The sequence below is a fragment of the Xiphophorus maculatus genome, chromosome 20 (assembly GCF_002775205.1).
Source record: "Xiphophorus maculatus strain JP 163 A chromosome 20, X_maculatus-5.0-male, whole genome shotgun sequence".
NCBI classification, from domain to species: domain Eukaryota; kingdom Metazoa; phylum Chordata; class Actinopteri; order Cyprinodontiformes; family Poeciliidae; genus Xiphophorus; species Xiphophorus maculatus.
The window spans coordinates 8529829-8553479 of NC_036462.1; the positions used below are offsets into that span (position 1 = coordinate 8529829).

At 37.1% G+C, this 23651-nt stretch overlaps 1 protein-coding gene across 1 annotated transcript; it reads left to right on the top strand.

The window, feature by feature from the left end:
* The first annotated feature begins 609 nt into the window (after positions 1-609).
* On the top strand, positions 610-22979 carry LOC102219488 (solute carrier family 2, facilitated glucose transporter member 1-like). Its single transcript, XM_005802196.2, has 10 exons — positions 610-991; positions 12430-12525; positions 16859-17019; positions 17123-17363; positions 17453-17615; positions 18416-18603; positions 18700-18804; positions 19295-19396; positions 19483-19686; positions 20616-22979. Exons 1-10 carry the CDS (start codon positions 977-979, stop codon positions 20814-20816), a joined length of 1476 nt encoding a protein of 491 aa, XP_005802253.1. The 5' UTR covers positions 610-976; the 3' UTR covers positions 20817-22979.
* Positions 22980-23651: the final 672 nt, after the last annotated feature.

Below are 23651 nucleotides of genomic sequence, written 5' to 3' on the forward strand. Positions count from 1 at the left end.
TACACTTTTTCAACCTTTTTGATTAATCCCCAAACTCTTGAACAGGCTTTGCTTCATAATTATTTTAAGGCTACATGCTTCTTGTACATCTTTGTTTATTACACTTTTTCCTTCCACTCAACTTTACATAATCCAGGGTATACCGCAATGACCTTCTGTGGTAAACCCATCTTGTGGGTGATGTCCATGACTGTCTGCTGCACAACTGTCAAGTCAGTTTTCCCAAGGACTGCATAGGTCAACTCTAGCATTTTTTGCATTCAAATATTTTTTTTATTTGTGTTGTGTAGCATTAAAATTTTCTGATAAACCGATTTTTTTTAAACAGCTGTAAATATTCCACCTCAAATTTTCATATAGCACACTGTGTAACTGTAACTAGATATGAATGAATAAAATTAACTTTCGACGATTTTCCGGCTGATTAAAAGACACATGCAAGTATACGGCAGGACTGTCTTCAATGAGAGGTAGGAGGTTCATTTCTTATGGACCTCCTACTTTTCCAATGTTTGATAACATAAAAAATGGGCAGGACTTACGGGCTTCCTCTAAGTGGGAGGAACCTTTATTTGCTTCGGACAACCCATTCAGAAACTCGTCATCTTTGCTATATTAACGCGTGGCTCAGCTCGTTTCTGCATGTCTGTTTCCATAAAGTTGAAGAGGCAGAAGACTGCTGCAGCTGGAAGTTTTCACACATTCACGAAACTGCGTGAGACGAAACAGAAGATCTCATTTGAAACGACGGAAGGGAGAGAGATCACACCTGATACAAGATTAAAGAGAGACACCACGCTGAGACACAGAGAGACTTCTTGAAAAGTAGAAAACTCCCGAGGCTCAAAGGCTTTTCAGAAGATCAGAAGCTTAATAAAGATGAACAATTTCTGAACGGAGATCCGTAGGAAGACTGTCCATCAACTCTAACGATAAACCGACAGACAAAGAGAAACGCCTTCCTCCCTTCGCTGCCATGGACTCAGGGAAGGTAATAAAACTTAACAACAGCAAGCTCTCGATCCTGTCAAACTTGTTTAGTTGCCGGTGGTTTAAAGGCATTGCGTGAGATTTCACTTCACCCAGTTCTTATTTTTTAACCCGTTGGGCGCCATGACACAGCTAAAGGTTAAACATCCTTTTGTCTGCTTATTACATAGTTGTTGCTTCTGATAGAGTTTTAATCCCCAAATTATGGATATTATAGTCTTGATTTCATCTCAAATTAATATGTGTGTCTTTATTTTAATATGTCCGATCACATTCAAATTATTTAAAGTTGCGGGAATCTTAGGTCCACATGTTTAATTTTTTTTTACTATGCGTCATGACGTCACGGGAAGGGGGCTTGATTCAGAATGAGGTGGTCCGTTCCTGTAAGAGGCTACGTGACCAACGTTTCAAAAGAGCCCGGCTATATCATGATTAATACTTATGTGTGTGGTTCTAATATTCCGAATGTATTCAACATTAATCCTTTCAGGTATGAAAATAAAACAATAAAAGTAAAATTTAAAACAAAAATAAGTCAGATAATCAAAATTACATTTTAGATTTTATTTTTCAAAACAAAATGAAGAAAAAGAAAGATCCGGTTTATAACTTCTGCCTATCTGATTACTGTTTCAACGTAATTTCTGGAGTAAAATACATGAAAGAGAGTCTCATAGGGTTCATATGTATTACTTTTGCAAAATATTGTAATACCACAGAAATTTAGAAGAAATTTCATACTAGAATGTGTTTATTACACTTGAGGTTTTTGAAAGTTTAAGTATAGGCCAACAAAAACTTCTCGGTGTGAAAATCTTATTAAAATACTAAAAAGTGGGATATTTTTCTTATAGAACAAATAAAGAGTTGACTAATTTTTAGTTGCTGAAAAATTAATGGCTTGGTTTGAAAATAATGATGTGTGCCTTTAATAATTTTCAAAGATACTAATGTTTAGCTTAAGTCTAGTATCAGCATTTTTAAAAGTGATTTACTTTCAAAATAATTTTCCTTAACAGTCGATGTTTTTGACAACCTGGTCTCAGAACAATTTAACATTTTGTATCAGGAACAATTTATGAAAACTGGTGACACTTTGTCAGTCCTGCCGATACAGTATCTAGCTATCAATTAAAGGTGCTGGTTTGTTTCACACCAAAATATTTAAACCAAAACAGTCATATCGGAACAATATGATGGTGTATTTGTCTCATCAAGTTCAGAGTTATGTATTGTAATGCTCTGTGTTCTGAAAATATGACTTATCTGCTGCGTGATAATGTTGGCTCCATCCTGCTATGTTTTGCGGTCACAAGTTACATGCAAACCAGTGAAGCATAAACACCACAGGACTTCAGCCCCCCCATCCTCCTCCTGCTCTGCCCTTGATGTTTCCCTGGCTGTCCTTCATGTCCCTTCATTTGCCGGGGAGGTTCAGGGACATTATGGGAATAGTTCTCAGTGTTTCCACTTCACAGTGTGATGGTGACACAGAGTTGCTCCTGAGTAAGAGCTCTTGGAGAAAAAAGAGAGTCTTAAAGCCTAGAGCTCCCTCTGTGTCAGATGTTGCTTTCATTGGTGCTTCTGAGCTGTTGTGTGTATTTATGTTTCCGTGAATAGGCTAATCGCCGTCTTGTGATCGAGATTTTAATATTTGGCGTTCAATTAGAGTTGGGTAGTTAAGAGCAGATTAACGCGTCACCAGTCATAGTTTGGCCTCCAATGAAGTGATTCATTTGTTTAATCTGCAGCGTCTCTATTGGCAACTATTGTCCCAACAAGGTGCGGCTTGTTAATGCTGTAGAGGAAGGACATCGTTTATGGAAAGTGCTTTGGTAATTATGTCTAATATGTTGAACTTATCATTTTAGCATTGGATTTTCAGCGATTTTTGTCAACTGGAAAATTTACCCCCGTCTTCCAAACCAGATGAGGATTGTTAACTGGGGCCAAACACGTGGCTGATCTGCTCTGTTTGGAACTGGAGAGCTGTTAAGTTCTTACCAGCTCTTATGGCAGCAGGTATTTTGATTGGGGGGTCCAGAGCCAGTACTGTTGGTTCATAGTACATCACAGCAGCTGAACTCTTTTGAATGCCCTGCTTGTCAGACCTCTGCCAACTCTGACCGCTCTCAAAATGCTCCAGTAGTTTTTCCTTTCATCTGCAAGACTGCCTCCCCTCGGCATGTCTCCTAATGTAACTGTCATCTTTGTTGTAATGAGGCACAATGAGGATTTTCTGCAAAAGAAGATTTCACTACAGCTTGACTATGATGCAGAGTGAAGCAAGATTCCATGTTTGAGGTATTTTATTAGTCCTCTGACTGGTATGAAGTCAGACATACTGTTTTTAACATGTCTTAACTCAACCCTACCATTGTTGGTAGTGTTGAGACTTTTTGGAGGATAGAAGTACAAAAACTGCTTGACCCAAAGACAAAACCTCTCCATTAGCTGAGAGACAGCTGTATCCTCATTGAAAGGATAAGGCACGGTATATTGGGGACAGTAAAACCCACATTTTTGTAGTAAAAGTGACTGTCAGTAAATAGAGAAAAGAAAGCAGCTCCTAGCGGATCCACCATCATGTTTGTCTTCACCTGATGTCCAGGTGAACAAACTGACCATATGTGACCTCAGTTTCTTTAACACATGGATGCCAGGTGGGTCAACAGTAAACATGCTTCATATTTCACATATATTGACTTCAAAAGCATTAAAGTCCCAGGAAGTCGTTGAATCCTGTTTTTTTTTGGATAACAAGTGAAATTTGTTCTGAAAAACAAGACCGATTCTCAACTCCTGAGAATCTGCACTAGACATGGCCGGTCTAGCAGTATTGTAAATGTTTTAAGCAGTAGTAATTTCAAAACCACTTCAATGGGTCACAATAGCATTCCTACACTTTAGAGTCCCTATAATGAGGTAAATAACGAGGAAAAGATTTTAGTCTTTTGTGGGTATTTGACATAGAAAACAGTGGCACAATGCTGTCCCTCCCCCCCACTGCTGTTGCTGTGCACTGCCTGATTCAGAAAGAAGGCTGATATATTTTTATCTTACATACAATACTGCTAATCTCAGTTTGAAATATTTTTAGACAATTCCCTTTAAACTTTCAGAGCACCATCTTACTCACTCGTAACCCTTTAGCTACTTCAACACTGAATTCTTTTGTGATCAATGGATCATAAAGACCACAATTAAATCCAACATGCATCGTAAATCTTGTGTGTTCAGAGGTCCAGATTGTTTTAAATACTGATGGAAATTGGAATAAATTGGAGTGTTGAAACAGGTGGAATTGACGTGAATAGTGTGTAGGAACTTACAGTAGTTTGTCTTTATAAAGAGCAGAATGCTGGAAGATATAAAATTCTAAGTAAGAAGAATGTTTACTTGAAAACTACATATTTAACAGTTATTTATTCTAATTTTGTACCTGAGGTTTCACTTGTACAAAACAACAATAAAAATAGTGTGCGGACTGTCAGTATGTAACATTTTATTAACTACAGTAAAATGAAAGTAGCTAGATCACATTACACATTTTGTTTTGGATTTTATTTTTGTTTTGATGCTGTCATGGTTAAGTTTTCCATCATGCCTTACGTCCAGAAATATGCACACTGTTGACTTTAATATTACAAGTGAGCTGTCACTAGTGTCACAATTAAATTCAGTCAACACATTCCTGTGGGTGGAGCAGACTATAAATACGTCTTTATCTGTGACTGGGTGAAGTGCCACTGGCACTGACAGATAAGACCCTGAAGATTTTTGCAGTGGCATTGGCAGAGTACACCGTACATACTGTACAGGTGATCTGATGTTCTGCTTGAGACCAATTGGAAATGCTTCACAGGACAAACATGCAACGTTAGCTGCTTCATATTCTTAACTGTGGACACAAATGTGGATAATGAAGCTATGGCTGCATACAAAAGATGATTTTGTGCAGATATTTCATGATACAGTCCTTCTGAAAGAAGGAGATATCATGTTGCAAGAAATTTCACAAGAAATACTTGGCAAATTGAAAGTACGTCTGGGCCCAATTCCTTCTTGTCTTACTAAAAATAGATATCTCTGCCTTATTTTGTTGGGATTTTATTTAACCTTCAACTTTTCAGTAATAATCTAAACAAGTCCAGATCTGAAACAACAATGGGTTAACATATTTGGCATATTGAAACAGAAGAGGCAGACAGGTTTTTTCTTTTTACTTTTTGGGATTTGAATGATTTATATTTTGTTGGTATGTAACAGTTTTACTTCCGCAACAGCAGCAAAAGGTTATGGATCACTCCTGGAAAGACAAATTTAGCCAGTTTATTGAAGTAGTTGTGCCCAATTTTCTATTTTTATTTTTAAAATTAATGAATTTTTTCGTAGCTGGATGTTTTTGGTCCTGTTAACTAAGAATTTCAAATCAAAGTAAAAAATGAAAATGTTATATACTTTGCAGTATTCCCAACATTTTTCATGTTAAGAGGATTTAAATTAGTCAGATTTATCAATGTGTATTAACTGCTTTTGCTGGCAGTCCAAACATTCTTGAATTGTGCGTAGGGGCCAAACAAAATCATTCCAGTGTCCACAAAAGGCCTCTGAGCCACACTTTGGACACCCCTCATGTAGACAATGCTTGATATGATTTGCGTTTTTTTAATCGTCTGACTTTTTTTAATTCACTACAATATCACAGGATAAAGGACAGTTCTTTCAGAATCTGAGCTATAGCTTTAGTAATTGCAAAGATGGATGTATTCTCTGCTGACCACTGTTTAACTGTTAAGTGGCCACAGTGTGCTATCAGTGTGAGGGCGCTGTAGGAGGCGGGCACATGTCGGGCTCCACACAGCTGTGTAAGCTGAGACCAAAGAGACGACATGCTGAGAGACGTGATGGGTGTAGTGTAGGCCAGAGCGGTTGATCCGGCGCAGACTGGTAGAAAGGAAATGAAACCAGTCGCACTACTGCCTGCTTTTAATACTTTACACATTCATCGGGGAAATACTCATGAATGACCAAGATGAGTCACGGAGAAACAGAAAAACGACTTTTTCCAGAGCTTCACTAATTACGAATATTTTTTGTTTTTTTGTTTTTGCAAAAATCTCCTGTCCCATACTCCTAACATTAAATTTGTAAGTTTTTAAGTGAATATTTATTGTGGCTTGTAAAACAGTAAATTTTAGAACATCCTCAAGGATGTTTGAAAAGTGTTTGGAATTTTATAGACCAGACACCAAAAACCATTTGTAGCTCTATGTGTTTGTGAGTCCAAGTGAGATAGTTTTAAACATTTATGACTTATTTTGCATTTTAAAAACACAAGCCTGCCCAAAACTCTCTGTTGAAGTGACCTACTTTATGATTGCAGCAATTTTGAAGTTGCTCATTTGGAATCGAAACAAAGTGGTTTTCCTTTTGATGTGCCACGTGATGAAATGTCAGTTTTTCTCTCATATGACACATGGAATGCAAATTAAAAGAAAAACTAAAGATTACAGACATCACTGCTCATGTGCGAAAAACCTGTGGTAAGATGATGGTTATACATCCGCTTTTCTTCTATTGCATCAGATTTGAACTCATTGCTCCTTTAGTAAAGAATCTCTGTTTGTTCTATTTTACACTTCATAAACGGAGATGTTGTACTTTGTGCCATTGGATAAAATTTATTTTTATGACTTAAAGGGCTTCTCATGTTTTTGTATCTAAATTTAAGGCATTAAAATGACTTAAAATCTTTTAAAATGTATTAGGCCTTAAATAAGTTAATCACAGGTCTTAAATTCTGTCATTGCAAGACTACTTAATTTTCTATAGTTTTTCTTTTTCTCACAGAACTTTTGTGGCAGGCAAAGGTTTGAGTCGCACACAAACATTTTAGTTGCGTTCTGTGACTTGAGGCAGTGGAGGCTACCACTAACTAGCTGCTAGTGTACCCTTTTTTGCGTCCATTGTGGGTAAATTAAAATTTATTGCCAGTTGGATGGATGACGATTGGTTTTGCCATTGGCTCACTTCTGTTGCTAACCCATATGAGGTTAGGTGTAATCTGTGCAAAACAACTTTTAAGCTAGGCACTGTGGATGTCAAGGCTGTAGAGAGTCATATGCTGTGTGAAAAACACAAAGCTGCCACAAATAGACCCCAGAAGTTTCACTGTTTTTGCTACGCTTGATTGTAATACTGCATGATCCCCCAACCATCAACTATATTTATAGTTTTTTTGGTCTTAATTTTAATTCAGAGTGGCAATAATAAAAGTCTTCAACTTGACTTGCCACAGCCTGCAGATACTCTTATTTTTAAGGGCGCTTTTAAGGACCTTCAAAACATCTGCCAACAGGTGCTGAATCACTTGTGGATTTCCTGTTGACATCCCTTTTTGCAGCTAAACCCTCGTTTTCTTGATTAAATTAACATGAATTGACATCACCTCTCTGTCAGCTGGTTTGGATTCTCACAGCCTGGGCTGTATTTCCTTTTTTGACCTTCAGGACTGTCAGAATAAAGAGAAATATTCAACTTCACAAAGAGTATAAGGATATTAGGAGGGAGATTTTCCTTTATCAACAGGAAATTCTGCACACTGATCCCTTCAGGTCCCCTAGCTAGGCTGGAGGATGGAGAGTGAAATGCTGGTTTATGTCAGTGGTTGTGGTTACAGATGCCCAAATTTGGGTGGGGGCTTCTGCTCTGCTTCATTTCCTTTTACGTTTTATTGTTGCGTCAACTGAACAGGATCCAGTGGTTCTACGTGACTGAGTAAAGGATCAGAATGGCTCAGCGTCTACCGATTTAACAGTGGTTTTTCGACTCTTCCTGTTCTGCTCATCTGACTGTACCGGTTTATGTGACGAACATTTGATCATTGTTGGCTGTGGTTTGTGTACTGATGCCATGACTGGACAGAAAAGTCCTGCTTGCAGACTTATGTCTTGCTTAAACCCTCACATGCAAACACGAAACATTTGCATGAAAGGATCCAGGGAGAGCTTTGATAAAGTTTATTCAAAAACCTTGTGACTGCTTGTTCAGGTCAAACCACTTGTTTTGGAAATGTAAACACATCTGAAAGCTCCTGCTGCATTAAACATGCCAGGGATGTAACACGAATCTGAGAGGCGAAGCACAAGGAGAGAGGGATCGACTCCAACGTTTCGATAATAGAATAGTTCTAATGGGTGTAACCTCACTGCTTCTCTCATGAGGAAGTAAAGTATTATGTTGGCCTTCTTGTTTATGAGTTCCAGGAAACATAAAATATCTCACCTACTTTCTTATTTTGGATTTTCACAGTGAAGAAGGAGGGGTTTATTATCATCTGGGAGAGTCAGTTCTGGTTAAACTTTGCTAGGATTTCTTTAGAATTCTCTCTCTTAAAGTTTTACTCAGTGTTTCTCATAAATTAGATTCCCTGTGCACTTTGTGTGTTTTGAAGGTTGAAAGCTAGAGAATCTAACTGCTAAGAGCCGTTTGTAGCTGAAGTCAAACATCCACATTTGAGGAGATTTTTTTTTGTGGACAAATACATCTATTCCCTGAAGGGAGGAGGGATTTAAATAGACTGATTTTTCCCAGAGGCACCAACAGGATTTCATTGTTGATAGTAAAAAGCAGCTGGTAGTTCTCTCAGAGTTCTTGTAGTTCTTCAGAATATATCTTCAGTATCAGAATAAGGGTTTCCTCATTTACCCCAAGGCCTGCTTTAAACCCCAAACCCAGAAGGCTAAACGAAGTCGGTGTATGTTTTAATATACAGCTGCCAAACTGCGTTACGAACTCGATGACCTAAAAAACAGGAGCCGCCATTGGTTGAAAAAGTAAGAGTTGGACCATACAGTACGTGTCCTTTATAGAAAACAGGCATGCAGAGACAGCCTCCAAACAACCCACACAAGGTTTTATTCTTCATCATCATATCTAGCGGGAGAAAACTGGGCAGTTTCAGACTTGCCAGGTAAGCCTGAAACTGTCACATTTAAAAGTAGCAGTCTGCGCTTTCATCATATCTCAGAGGAGAACAGTTTACATAATCATCTGAAATAGTTTCTCAGGGCTTTTTAAATTTTTTTAAAAGGTTTTCTTCAAAAACAATCTTGTTTTTCTTATGTGAAAAGTTTAATGAAAATGCCAGGCTGCTATGAAGATTTCAGCAAAATTGGAGATTTTTGGAGAATCAACAGCAGTCATCACTGTGTAAAGAACCACCTTCTAAAAAAAGCAAGGAAGAATTTGGTTTGTTTGTAGCTCAGTGGACCATATTAGCTTTGCGGCAGAAAAAAAAAGAATGTTAATGAGATCAGCTGGAACTAATTCACATTTGGCATTCAGCTTCACTTACTGTGCTTCTTTTTCAAAAATACTTAAAAAAAACATATGTACCATTTTATTATGTACCATTTTAGTGTCCTTCAATTTCTGTTTATTGAGAACTTTTTGGGTTTGTTACTTTAATAGTTTCAGTCTGTTTACCAATCTCCCAAAATTAAGAAAATTGGCATAAATAAATTTTGCAGCCCTAGTACAGGCTGATGTTAGTCCTTTCTTAACAAAACAAGTGTTATACCGCTTAAAAAATAAATTTTTTATTTAATTTGAATTGCATTTGAATTGACGAAAACTTAGCTCCACTACTAGTGCGTTAGTGTGCCCACCATTGCTTTTCTTCTACAATGTAAGCATTAATAAAGAAGACCCATATTGTTAAACATTTCCCAATCAATCAATCTCTAGTTTAAAGCAAACAAACAAAATAGCTACAATGTATTGATTATACTTTTAACCACTCCATTCCTACTACGGAGAATAACTTTCAGTTCTTCTGGTGATAAAGAACGGATCGTCATGCTCTGCAATGAACATGGACTCACTAGAAGGGCTGGTTACAAAAGCAAAAGCAACTAATTAACCCTCGCTGATGAATTTAATTTTCTCCTGAGGAATTTAGCATCACCAGCATGAAGCCTCAAACAGCGCTGCTCTAATTGTGTGAGAGAAATGTTCTTGGCTAAATTTGGGTCCCATAAAACCACCTGGTCATCACTGAAGGCAGAACATTTGTTTATAGTCATAGTTTCCAAACTTTTTATTGCTGCTTCCAGTCAGATGTGTTTTGTATTACTTACCTACACTTGATAAATAATAAACTGTCTCTTGGACTTTAGCACCTCAAGCCTCAGGGAGTGCTTGTCCTTTTTTGACTTTAATATCATTATGTGGCTAAACTTGGTAAGGCCTCTGCGTGGTTATTTCTCCTCAGGTTAGATAAAGACTTTGAAGTGACATCCAGGCATGTGATTATCTTATGTTTCCAAAATACGAGGCAGCTATCCAGAGTAAATCACAGAAACAGCACTGGACTTATAAACAACATGAACTTTCCAGTTCCAGGACTGGATGACCTGAGTGTGAGTTATAAAAGACAAAACAGTTAAAAACTAGACATGGGATTTTCTCACTGTATGAAAACCTAAAGTATAATTATTATAAAATTCTACAAAACAGACAAACTAAATCATATAGGATATTATTTTATATTAGAGATTATTTTTTTACTCACGTAACCTAGAACAAAGATTAAACACTGATTTTTATAAAGAAACACAAGTATAACAAACAGGTTAAAATGTTTCACTGGTGATTGAGTGATCTGACCAGATAACTCCTGAATCGACAGGCAACTAAAAATAGTATCATGTTAAGAGAGTTGGTTGTTGTTCCTTTAGTTTTTTTTTCTTACATGACTGTTTAGTCTATTTTATCCAGAGAGCTGGATTTAAGTGACACAAAAGTTAACTGGCCCTTTTTCAGCCAGCTGAATGGCAGTGCTCAGCAACAAGTGGGGGAGTGGCAGGACTTTGTTGCTCCATATAGCCAGAGAAAATGTGATTGCGAATTTTTGAAACTTTAAAATACTTAAAGCCTTCGTTCACCATGAATTGAGGCAATATACTCAATATGATTTTTTTTTTTTGTGGAAACGTTAATTTCCGTAAATGCTTTTACAATTTATTTATATAACCACAGCAACTCGTGGTTCTGCAGAAAGTTGTTGTGGCTAAAAGACAAAAAAAATGGTGTTTTAATAAGGCTGCTATTTTCTTGCCCAGCAGGAGGAAAAATGAAAGCGGCATACCCCACCATGCTTTATTTACTTCTTGGTATGAGGAAAATCCTTTCTAATCTATGGGGCTCTACTGAGCTTCAACTCAAAATGAGCTCTGTAATCACAGGAACATGAACACAGACAAAGCATCACTACACCTGGGGTTAACCAGGACCGTTTTCATCAGAGAGGCTTACTCATCTAAAACCCGGAGCACGGTCAAAAGTTCAATAAGGACGACTACATGGGGTCGAATATGTCTCATGGTCAAATACCTTAAACATAAAAAGCAATACAGAGGGATAATATGGAAAGTAATATGTAATAAGAGCTACGGATGGTCTGGTAAAGATATCAAAGTGCAAAAAGTTACAATTTCCAAACATACAGGCGTTAATATGGTTAATATCTTTTAATGAGAAGCTAGATGAAATGTTGAGAAAAGCCTTCTCTACCTGTTACTGCACACTGCCTATCAGCTGGCTGAAAGAAGGCTAATGGAGTTTTATCTCCCTTGAAAAAAAAGACAAATAATATTTCGAGCCACCCTTTCGAAGGTAACCTGTTTTTGCGCAAGCAGTTGATAACCAAGTCAAATTGTGACTGTGTTCATCCTTTATTTTTGCTTACAAATATATAAGTACCTCAAGCTCAAAACAAGAAATATATATTTTTTTTCCAGTTTTAGGAGTAACTGTTGAGTTTCTTTTCTAAATAAAAACATATTTTTTAGTAAATTCTTTGTTCAAAAACTTCAAAGCCAAAATCAAGGTTATCAAGCAGTAAAATCCCATACCGATCACTGCCAAGAAACATTCCTTACTATTCAGTCATAACATTTATCTTATTCTGTTTTTTTCATTTTAAATATAAAAATGTAATTTATGCTACACGTTGCAATACTTTTTTACTTATTATCTGTGAGCCTTATGTTATATAATATTTTTATAAACATGTACATGGATGTCAAACCAATCCATCTGTAGCATTTGGAAATTAACCGTGAACTACATTATACATTATTACAAATAACTACTACTACACACAGAAAAAGTCATAGAATTATACATTTCTCAAAAAACATAATCAAAACCATTTCAGACTAAACTTTACCCGGAAAGTGGAAAATAGAGCTGCATCAGAGTTTTTAGCCAAATAAAATATTAGAATCAGTAAAGTGATGCTGTTTTAATCTTATAATTTGAAGTCATTTGTGCTTTTAAAATAATGAATGTTTGCTGATTAAAATGGTAACTGGCTGAGCTGGTCTTTTCACTGAATACAAAATCTCTACTTTGTGTTTTTGTTTGCAGCAACTAACGTTCCCCTTGTTGATGAGCATTGGCACTGCGGTGATTGGCTCCCTGCAGTTTGGATACAACTCAGGTGTCATCAATGCTCCACAGAAGGTGAGTTGGACACTCAATCTTAGATTATCAGGACATGAGTCCATTTTACACCACTAATACAAATGAACTAAACATTAAATATCTGTAAAAAAAAAAAAGAAAAAAGAAAAAAGAGGTTAGTTAATAACTCTGAATTTGTTTGCTTGCATGACTGGATGTAAGGACAGAATAGGAAAAGTTTGGGTTAAGAGAAGAGATAAAAGCAGCTCTCTTCTGTCCTAATAAGTCCAAGGACATTAGTACCAGAGTTTCTGTGCCCAAAAAAGGACGTCGTCTGTTCAGCCGTCTGCTGGAAAAGGCAGCACTTTTTAGAAAAAAATAATACGCAAACACTTACCTATCCCTGTAGCTAAACAAAATAATGAAAAATATCTTTTCATGCCCCCAGAGGAACATTTCTAATGTGGGTTTTATTGGCAGACTAGGACACCAGAGAGAATAATTTCTCCTGGAATGTCAAACATTTCATCACAAGTAAATAACTTTTGTGAGGTGGCTTTGCATTGGTCTGGACACACCTTGCAGCCACACAGCTGCCTTTTCATATGACTCACCTTTCCACAGGTTGCCAAACAGGTCAGATCATTTTTTTATCACCTTTATCATGCTCACACCTAACAATTTCTGCTTACAGTAAAAAAAAAAGCAAGCACCTTAATTATCATGCTGTCGAAAATGTTCTAGACTGTGATTTAAACAGACTCTAAAAACGTGGAGAAATCAGGGGAAGAACTCCAACAATGACTTGAAATGTAAAAGAAACACAATAAATGTTTTTACCTACTCTGTTTAAGACCTGAGGTTTTTGCAGAAACCTGACATATTACCTGTCAGCTAAATCATCCTTTTCTCAGGATGGAAAAAAAATGGAAAAACGAGCTCAGAGAAATGTCTTCAGGTCTGACACAGATAAAATCACTTCCTGATGGTATAACATGAAATCCAATAAAAAGGAAAACAGGTGGAAAGATGTTATCTTTCTAAGTAAATATTCAAATGTGGGGCCTTTTAGTGGGTACAATCATTAACATATTAATAATTAGTTACAGCCATAAAACCAAGAAAATAGTTTATTATTGACAATATGTAACATACATTCTTTAACTATCAAAGAGCCATAAGTTGTTCCTTACAGAAAGGACATGCTTTATGTCCTTTTGCCTCAAGAACATTGAAGCTGTAAGCACAGCCACTTATTTTTTTTCTAAGCACAATAAATGTTGGCCGTTTGCCCCATGGCTCAGATATGAAATGCCTTGCATGTTGCTGTCAAATGAGTCGGATGCCTTTCTCCTGCGACAACCTGACCTAGCGTAAAACTCTCCTCTCCTTTTCACACACACTCAAGTTTGAGCGACCTCAGATGCTTGAAACAGTTTCCTGCTGTTCTGTAGTATCCTCCTTACTTTATACAGTATGTGCCGTTCTGAACCCAACCAAACTTAAATGTATTACCGTATTTTTAGCCAGAGCAAGCTCACCTTAGAAACGAGAGAAACATCCGTAGTTGTTTAGCATTGTTTGTGCTGTTAAATATCTGAAATTCCACCATTTGTGTGCTTAATATACTACTTGGCATTCAACAGCATTTTTGGTTTAATTACATGCTTAGAATCTGACAGTCAGTCAGTCACTTTGAAATGTGACGTTTGTAGAGATGTGCTACTCTTCAAAGGCCACAAGTTTCTGAAGGGGCATTTTGCTCCTATGATCCTTAGAATATCTGCATTTGAAACAGCAAACAACAGAAAACAGGAGAGTTTTCTGTTCCGTTTTAAGAATTAACTGGTCTGGTCCCAAGTACGTAGCTCTGAATTTATTGATTGTTGGCTTGGTACTGAGCAAGGAATATAGAAACTTTAAACATTTCAGATGCTATTTATTGTTAGGTTTTCACATTTACATCCCTCTGTCTGTCACTACACGTGTCTTTGGAGTTTCTCCTCCACTTCCTTCTCTCATTGTATGATGCTAGACTGTCTTTGTGTGTGATTGGCTATAGTGTGAGCCAATCATAATGAAGTCCCGCCCTCATGTGCATGGATTCTCAGCAGAGCAGATCAGGGGCATCTGAGGACTCAGCAGCAGGAGTTCATTCTTCTTGTTTGCTACAAAGAGACTTTTTCGCAAATGACATCACTGCTCTGAGCAAAATATGTCTGACAAATGTTGTTTGTTGGTATTATGGTAGCTTAAAAACTATTTTTAAAATGTAGTTTATTTTGTATTTAATATAAAACCCCAAAACAGGAACTAAATCTACTAATCAGTCTTCAGCTAGAAGGCCTACTTTACCTAGCTACAGCTGCTAGGTAAACTGGAATAAATTAATTGCCTTCTGTCTGAACAAAAAAGCAGACACCAAATAATAAGTTAACGGTCAAACCGCTTCTATTTAATTTTTAATGCCAATGAAAAATGGAATCCAAGTGCCTCAAAACAGATTTTTCAGTTTATGTAAAACAATAAAAGCCATATGAATCTTAAAAAATATGAAAGGAAAAAGCTAATACAGATACTAAAACATTTCTTCAAACTTGCAAAAGTTATTTTTTGTGTTTTACAACCTAAAAGGTTTAAAATTGCAGCATTTCCTAAAGTAGATAAGTATTAAAAATGATATGTTGTTCTTCCTTCAGTAGATCTGTTAACGTCTGTGGCTCTTATTGAGTTTTATTCAGCTGGTCTCCAGGCAAAAATGGCTCTTTGGGTTTGAAAAGGTTGCAGAAAAAGCAATATTAAAGATTTTATGTGCAACTTTTGCACATGAAGTTGTGCCTGTAAATAAAGTGGCTAAGTGCAGACGTGTGTATGTGAAGGTCATGGGCATGATAGCATATTTATTATATCACCAAGCGAGGTCTTGTGAGTGTAAGTCGATAGTGGAAATGACCCAGGCTCTGTGGTCACAGTGTCAGTGTACATGTGTGCTGCCACCAAAGGAAAGCCCTTGATAAGTAATAGCACCTCTCTTTAACCACGTCACCAGGACACTGCTGACTTTCTAATTCCCCTTGCCTCTCCTCAGCTTCCAGCGTATTAAGACCTCTGGTCAGGAGACGTATGACACAACCGGAGCAAGCATGACTGACTGACTTTCAGACTAGGCGGTGACCTTTATGAGTCTCATGGGAGTGTTTTGTTGACATGGTGATTAGTGATGGGTTCAGTGGCAACGGGGGAGGGGAGGAGAACTCTGGCACTCCTTTGTGTCACTGGCAAACTTCCTGGTTTATACAGGAAGTTATAGTGATTACATAGAGTAGTTAGTACCGCCATCAGCTGGTCGCTGCTCTGCCAACATCCATGTTTGGATTTAAGAAGGAGGAAAACATTGCGCACATGATCAGACTGAGGCACTTACGTAACTGTGATGATCGCATTAGAAATGTGCACAACCATGAATTGTAGCTGTGTTTAATTATGTAACATTAAAATCTATGATTTTAATGTTACATAATTGCCTGTCTGAAAGCCTCTAACTTTCTGTAACACGCCCCTCGGAGGTGTGAAATTGCACATGTGCAGAACGCACAGCTGTAGAGTTTATTCTGCACATACATGGGCAGATAACAAAAACAATGGCGGATAACATTGTGCTGTATTCTTCTGCTCAGTTTGACACAATTTCTGATAAGGAATATAGGTGTTACATGACCACTTTCATTCATGGGAGAGGGGAGATGGGTTACTGTTCAGAAAGAGATGGACGCTAGTAAGGTAGTCAAAAACTCACGTGCAATCAATTCTTAAGGTGTCTTAACAATGCTGCCTAATAGTGGTGTGTGATACTTTGGCTACAGTCTACTACCAAGTAAATACATGGCCAGTAACGCCGATACCGATCACCATCAAACTTCTGACTTTTAGATGTTTTTGTAGTTCTTTGTTTGAATAATTTGTTAAAACTCAGGGCAGAATTTAGGTAGTTTACGAAATACTTTAATAAGATGCTAACATGCTAAACATAAAAACAATGCGAATTTGTGTGCATTCTTTCCTAAATAAACAAAGTACAAAAAAATAGCCATTTGACAGAAAATCAAAACAATCTTTTTTGAGGTAGAGTTGAGTTGAAATTTCAAGAGGGAATCTGAAACTAAAGTACAGATCACACCATGCTATTATTGATCCGATTCCGATTTCGACTTGGTATCGATGCTACCAATATTTTGGATCGATTCACCCACTTCTACAGTTCAAATGTGGAACTTTTTCCCAATCAACATCTAAAAATACCAGGAGTTTCCAGGCATTGGTCTCGTGTAAGCGTAGCATAAATCTGTGATATTTATATTTGTGCAGTAAAAGAATGTCTTCTTTTCTTAAACAGATCATTGAGAATTTCATCAATGAGACGTATAAAGAACGTTACGGGGAGGACATTACCAGCAGCTTCCTCACAGGAATCTGGGCCATTTCTGTGTCCATCTTCTCTATTGGAGGCATTTTTGGTTCCTTCTCTGTTGGATTCTTTGTCAACCGTTTGGGAAGGTAAATAAATTACATCTGAGCCATAAGCACTTAAACATAGCATCTTATTTACCATTCTATAATTTACAGAAATGACTTCTAAATGGTTCTGTGACTTCTACAGGAGGAACTCCATGCTCATAGCCAACATTTTAGCCTTCATCGCAGCTGCTCTGATGGGATTTTCAAAGTTGGCCAGGTCTTGGGAAATGCTCATCATTGGTCGCTTTGTAGTGGGTCTCTACTCCGGCCTCTGCACTGGTTTTGTGCCCATGTATATCGGCGAAGTCTCCCCGACGGCCCTGCGAGGCGCACTGGGCACGCTGCACCAGCTGGGAATTGTCGTAGGCATCCTCATTGCACAGGTTAGTGATCAGAGGATGCTCCTATTTAACCTCCTGGAATGTTCCTGAAACAATCTTTGCAGCTGGTTAATAATGTTTCTTTTCTCCAGATATTTGGGTTGGAGATGATCATGGGTAACGCTGAGTTTTGGCCTCTGCTGCTGGGCTTCCTCTTCATCCCGGCGGTGATACAGTGCGTCCTGCTTCCGCTGTGCCCAGAGAGCCCCCGTTTTCTGCTCATCAACAAGAATGAAGAGAATAAAGCCAAAACAGGTGACTTAAACAAACTCATTATTATTTTAGTAATTGATTATTCATATCAGTTAATCAGATAAAACCAAATGACACATTCTGCAGATTTGTCATTAAACCACTAAAGCCTTCTTAAATATTTTTATAAATACATTAAAAATATAAATGAACAAATTATTAATTACTTTTTAATTCCCTAAAATGCCATACCAGCATTTCGTTAGTATATGTCTTGATCATTTGTAGCAAAGGATGCATTTGCAGCTAAAAAATACTTAGAACATCCGCATATTAAAAGCTCATTATTTCTGCTTGACTTAACATCGATACAGTCTTGGGTTGATCTGTTGTCTATTTTTTTGATCAACTGATTAATAATTGGACAGCAAACGTGATTATTAGCAGACTTTTATTTTTTACAAAATTTGAACCAGGTAAAGCTAAAACTTCCTCTTGAGGAGTTCTGAGTAGAACATAGTTTACAGACAGAAATGTTTTTTTATGTTAAATGCAAAATGTATATATTTTTTGTACAGGTTTAGTTTAGTTGTTCTTTAAGAAAATTGCCTTTTTTGAGTCTGAACACTCCAGTAAATGATTGATCAATTATTAAATTAAATGACAATTCAATAATCAGTTCATCACGATTCATCCAATTAATTGCTTCCTAAATATAGGTTAGAAGTTAGTGATATTAGTAACCAGCCCATGCCTTGTTGCTACAGTTATGTAGGAATATGCCCGTGTGGTTTAAAATTACAATAAGAGAAAGAATAATCTGGCTTAATTTGCAACTAATACCTTTTTTTGACCCATTTTAGTCCTGAAGAAGCTAAGAGGGGCAACAGATGTGAGTTCTGACATGCAGGAGATGAAGGAGGAAAGCCGGCAGATGATGAGGGAGAAAAAAGTGACCATCTTGGAGCTTTTCCGCTCTCCGCTCTATCGCCAGCCCATCATTATCGCCATCGTCCTGCAGCTGTCCCAGCAGCTCTCTGGAATCAATGCTGTGAGTTATTAGACATTTACACATGTATTGTGTGTGTTGTAAATGACAGAAGGTCCTGAAGACACTGACATGAGGATTGTGTGTTTTCTGCTTTAGGTCTTCTATTTCTCCACACGCATCTTTGAGAAAGCCAAAGTTCCACAGCCTGTATATGCCACCATCGGAGCTGGTGTTGTTAACACTGCTTTCACTGTAGTTTCTGTAAGTACTGCATGAAGATCAGCTCTTATGACAAAAGTAATATTAAATGTATTAAAACAAACACTATAAAAATATATGGATATTTTTATGCTTGAAGCCAAACTGTAAATGTAAATTCCTTTGACTAATTTCTATTCGATTAGTGACTAAACTCTGCATAATCATTCATTGACTGCAGACACAAATGTCACCAAAAGGATTGCAGTTGTTTGTAATTTCCTTACAGCTGCACTGCCTTCACTCAAAATGAAAGCATTTTAGTTTTATCTTATTGTTGATGATCTACCATGGGGGATTTAACTCATTTTCTCACTCTTAGTTAAATTGGTTCATTGGGTTAAATTTTGTTTTATTCATTCACAAGTTTTAAATTTACTTAAATTGGATCAGATTAAATCTGCCCAGATATAATTTGTTCAGCCATAAATAACGGTGAACCAAGCCGTCCAAGCTCTGTTTGTGTAATTATATTTTCTCATCTGCTTTTCAGCTGTTCGTTGTGGAGCGTGCAGGACGCAGAACTTTGCACCTCCTGGGACTGATGGGCATGGCTGCGTCTGCCGTCCTGATGACCATAGCCTTGGCTCTGCTGGTAGGCTCCCCTTTAAGAAACTCGAAATATGTACTTTACGCATCACGCATATTTTTCATCTTCCTTCTTGTCTTTTATTTTTGTAGGATAAACTCTTTTGGATGTCCTATTTGAGCATTGTGGCCATTTTCGCCTTTGTGGCGTTCTTTGAGATGGGCCCAGGTCCCATCCCCTGGTTCATCGTGGCGGAGTTGTTCTCTCAGGGACCCAGGCCGTCGGCCATGGCTGTAGCTGGTTTCTGTAACTGGACAGCCAACTTTATAGTGGCACAGAGCTTCCAGTATGTAGAGGTGAGTGGAAAAAAACAGAGAGGCCTGGTGATAAACTTACTCAAGCACGGCCTTGTGTGGCCAGAAGATAAAATGCAACTTCTTGCTTTTAGACAGAGACTTTCAGCAGAGAGAGCTCTCTCTGTCCAATTACCTTTTAAATATAAATTTGAACAAAGCCAAATGATAATTTTAAGGATTATCACACTAACATTATGCTCATGCCTTACATCCCCAGAAAGAATATTAATGGATTATTTATAATCGAAAAGAGTTTCATTTGGAATTGATAGAAAAAATGACACATTGTTAAAGATATTGCATTGTAGAGCATGTGTTTTAGAACTTTTAATTTAAAGGTGCCGCACATTACAACATGAAATTTTATTGCATTTTTCTCTTCTCTGTTTACTGACCTGTTTCTTTGGACATGGTTGCTAATCTTTCACCGTTAGCATTTCCATGTATAAAACAATTCACAAATGTGGTATTGCACTGCAAAAACACAAAATCTTAATAACTATTTCTTGAAATAAGAAAAAACTAAATGAAAAGTAGCTTTTTAGCAAAATATGGGAGTTTGTTGTCAGTAATTCATGACTAATGATAAAGAAGTACTTATTCCACTGGCAGATTATTTCACTTATAATTTATGTTCATGAGTGAAATAATCTGCCAGGCAAATAAGTGTTTTTTAAATCAATTTTAAGAAATTATTTATTTAAACAAGCTCCTAAATCTTGCTGAAAGGTTGCTTGTAAACTAATATTGTTTTATTTCAAGTGTGCTAAGATATTTGCATCAAAAACTAAACTAAAAATACGTAGTAAGATTTTGTGCTTTCGCACTGTAGCAAAGATTACTGTAAGTACACAAACAAGTCAGAAACTTGAAGAAGAAGGAACACATTTCGATGTGATAACTATTGTTCGCTTTTTATGTCTTGACAGGAACTCTGCGGCCCCTACGTGTTTATCATCTTTACTATCCTGCTGCTCTTCTTCTTCATCTTCACGTACTTCAAAGTGCCAGAGACCCGGGGCCGGACGTTTGACGACATTTCCGCCGGCTTCCGCCAGACGGCCGGCGCTGGAGCAGAGAAACACTCGCCAGAGGAGCTGAACAGCCTGGGAGCGGACTCTCAGCTCTGAGCGAACGATTGCGAATGTTTCAGACAAACTCTTTTTCGCAGGCCGAGCGCGAGCTGGATGGGTCCGCTGGTTAGACGTAGACAGATCTTCTGGTCGGACTAATTTTTACTCTGTCACCACATTTCGGACATCGTCTCCAAATCGACAGTTTTTCCTGCTTTGCTCTTATTGCGTAAAACAGATATAAAAAAAAAATAATAATAAAAAAAGAAAGCCTCCATAGTTTAGGTGTCCCCTGACTGTAGGGAGGAGAGGAGCTGACGAGAGATTTGGAGGATTTTAATATTTTGGAAATATTTTTAAAGGAAAAGACGTATTTGCATCACTCCACCAGCTTCTGTCTGTTTTTTTAGTATTTTACTGATGCTATTGCTCAATGTGATAATAAACTCAGCACATGGAGTTTATTATCTGGGTAAAGAGTTCTATAACTGTAAAAACAAGTTCACTGTGGAGAGATTCCTGTTTTTATCGACCATACTGTATTACTATATCTTTTTAAGACTCTGGCGCCGTTGTGCTACTGTGTTCTTCCACCAGATGGGGCTATTACTTTACAAAAGTTGCCCAATGTTCCACTTTGACGAAACAGAATGAAGTTACTTGGTATGCAAACTGTCCTGACAAGCAGTTGAATGTTTCTTAAATTAACTCCTTGTTTAGTTACTATGTCAAATTTTATTCTGCTTAAAAAGGCATGTCATATCTAAAATATCATTGTCGAATGTCAAAAATCGAATATATTTGGTTCTTTCTTTAGTTGCTTTCACAACTAATTACATTAGTGTTAAGAAAAGGAACTAGACATACCCTATCTCTGGAGTAACAGAGATAGGGCAACAACAATTAAATTAAATCATTCACATTCAGCTGCCATAAAGCCAAAAAATTTGCCTCACTTAGGTTTAGATTTAGGTTTAGGTCTGAATCAATGGTTTTACCCCAGCCGTCACTAGACATACTTCAGGTCAGGCTGAACTTATCTAGACTATACAGCTTCAGTTTAAATTCTCTAATGTCCAAGTGGTGCATTAGTTTAAAAAACTATGTCTGGACCTGCCTGTCGTTCTTCAGAGATAGAAGTAAAGTAGACCAAACTGAATGAGAGGATTTCTGTTACCCTGATTATGTTTTGTTCTGCTATGTTGGTGTTTGTTATTGTTTTGCCACCAGTACTGAATTTAGCAGAATATTTCTGCTGTCTTGCTATTCTGTAGTCATGTGCTTTACTCTGCACCGATGTTTGTAAAACAAAAAAACCCGACACAAATCCGGTTTGCCTTGCTGCACAAATCGCTGTCTATCTCTGCTGTATCCCTTTTGAGAAACCGCGTCTTCTCTCTGAGTTTGAGAAAGGTTATCGTTTTAGCAGCACTTTATTATTCACAATGAGAGGTGATGAGGCTGAGTCTGTTACCTTTTGATGCACAGTGAGTATGCTTCGTCACTACAGTGAGATGGAAGAACTGTTGACAGCTTTTTAAAAATGTTTTTAAGATGCAACCTTGGAAAGTTGTCCATCTTCCACGGCCCTTTTTCTGCACAGATTTGAACCAGTCATATCACAGCAATGAAGACATTTAACATTAGCAACAAAAAGAAGTTTTTAATCATTCGAGGACCAGCAGTCTGCTACATGTGTAGCAGTTCTTTCCATAACACTGTAACATCTCCACTCTTTGCCTTTGTGTGCCTTTCACTTAATATCACCAGAAATGTTTTATAGTAGCAGCTCCAACTGATGTCTACTGCTGATACTGAAACTAGTAAAATTTCACTCTTGTATATAGTTTAATAAATATGTCTGGGCATTGAACTGTGGTATGTGTAGCCTGTGATATTGAGTACGCAGGTAAAGGCATGGGATGAAGGCAACACATAGATCCATACCCTTCAGATAACGCAAATCCTTTACTTTTTAATGTTTTTTTTTACACTTAAATTATTAATGATGTAGAGCAGCACATTTTGCCTTATTTTTCTGTCTGACTACATTGTTTCCACGTTTCAATACTGTAACTTTTAGATTTGCATGTGAAATTTTTGTAGTGTTTAGAGGATTGTGGAAGAAGCTTTTTGTTGAGTAATATGAAATGTGATGGATGATGCTGTAAAATTATTTTAAAACTTGTGTTTATGAATAAACAAAGTCATACAAACAGATTTGTGAAGTTTTGTTTGATACTTTCAGTTTCTGTTCTTTGCTTCTTTTTTTTTTACCACACTTGATTTAGACAATTGGATGTAAATAATAATACAAGCCTGTTTACCTGGTTGGTTTGGAGATTTCTTTCCTCAATAAATGAAATAATCTTCTGAAGATTGTTTTTTTAGTTAGTCAGGCTAGCTATAGTATTGCATTTTGTTTAAAACATTGAAGTGTGACAAAAAAAAGCAAAACCAATTAAATATTTGAGGGGAAAAACTTTTTGGAAGCACTTTATTCAAGTAAGTTTATTTTCTGTTGTCTTTTGATTTTGAAGAGTAAATACATCATCATATTTACCTTCCATGGACAAAGGATGTCATAGGTTTCCAGCAAAAAGTTCCTCAATACTCTGATCAATCTAAAAAATAAACATATTTTAGTTGCATTTATTAAAGAGGAATTGCTAGATGATCAAAGTAAAAAAAATACCACAGTAAAGAAAGTCTGGAATTAAGTAAATGCATAAAGATCCCTGATTGAAATCTGATAAGAGAGTTTAAACCACAGGCAGGTAAAGCAGCTCAGTGTGAATTGGAACCAACAAAACATCAAAAATTATATAGACACAAACCAAAGGTTTAGTTTACGAAATAAAAAAAACTGAGTATTGTAGTTCTTTATGTACT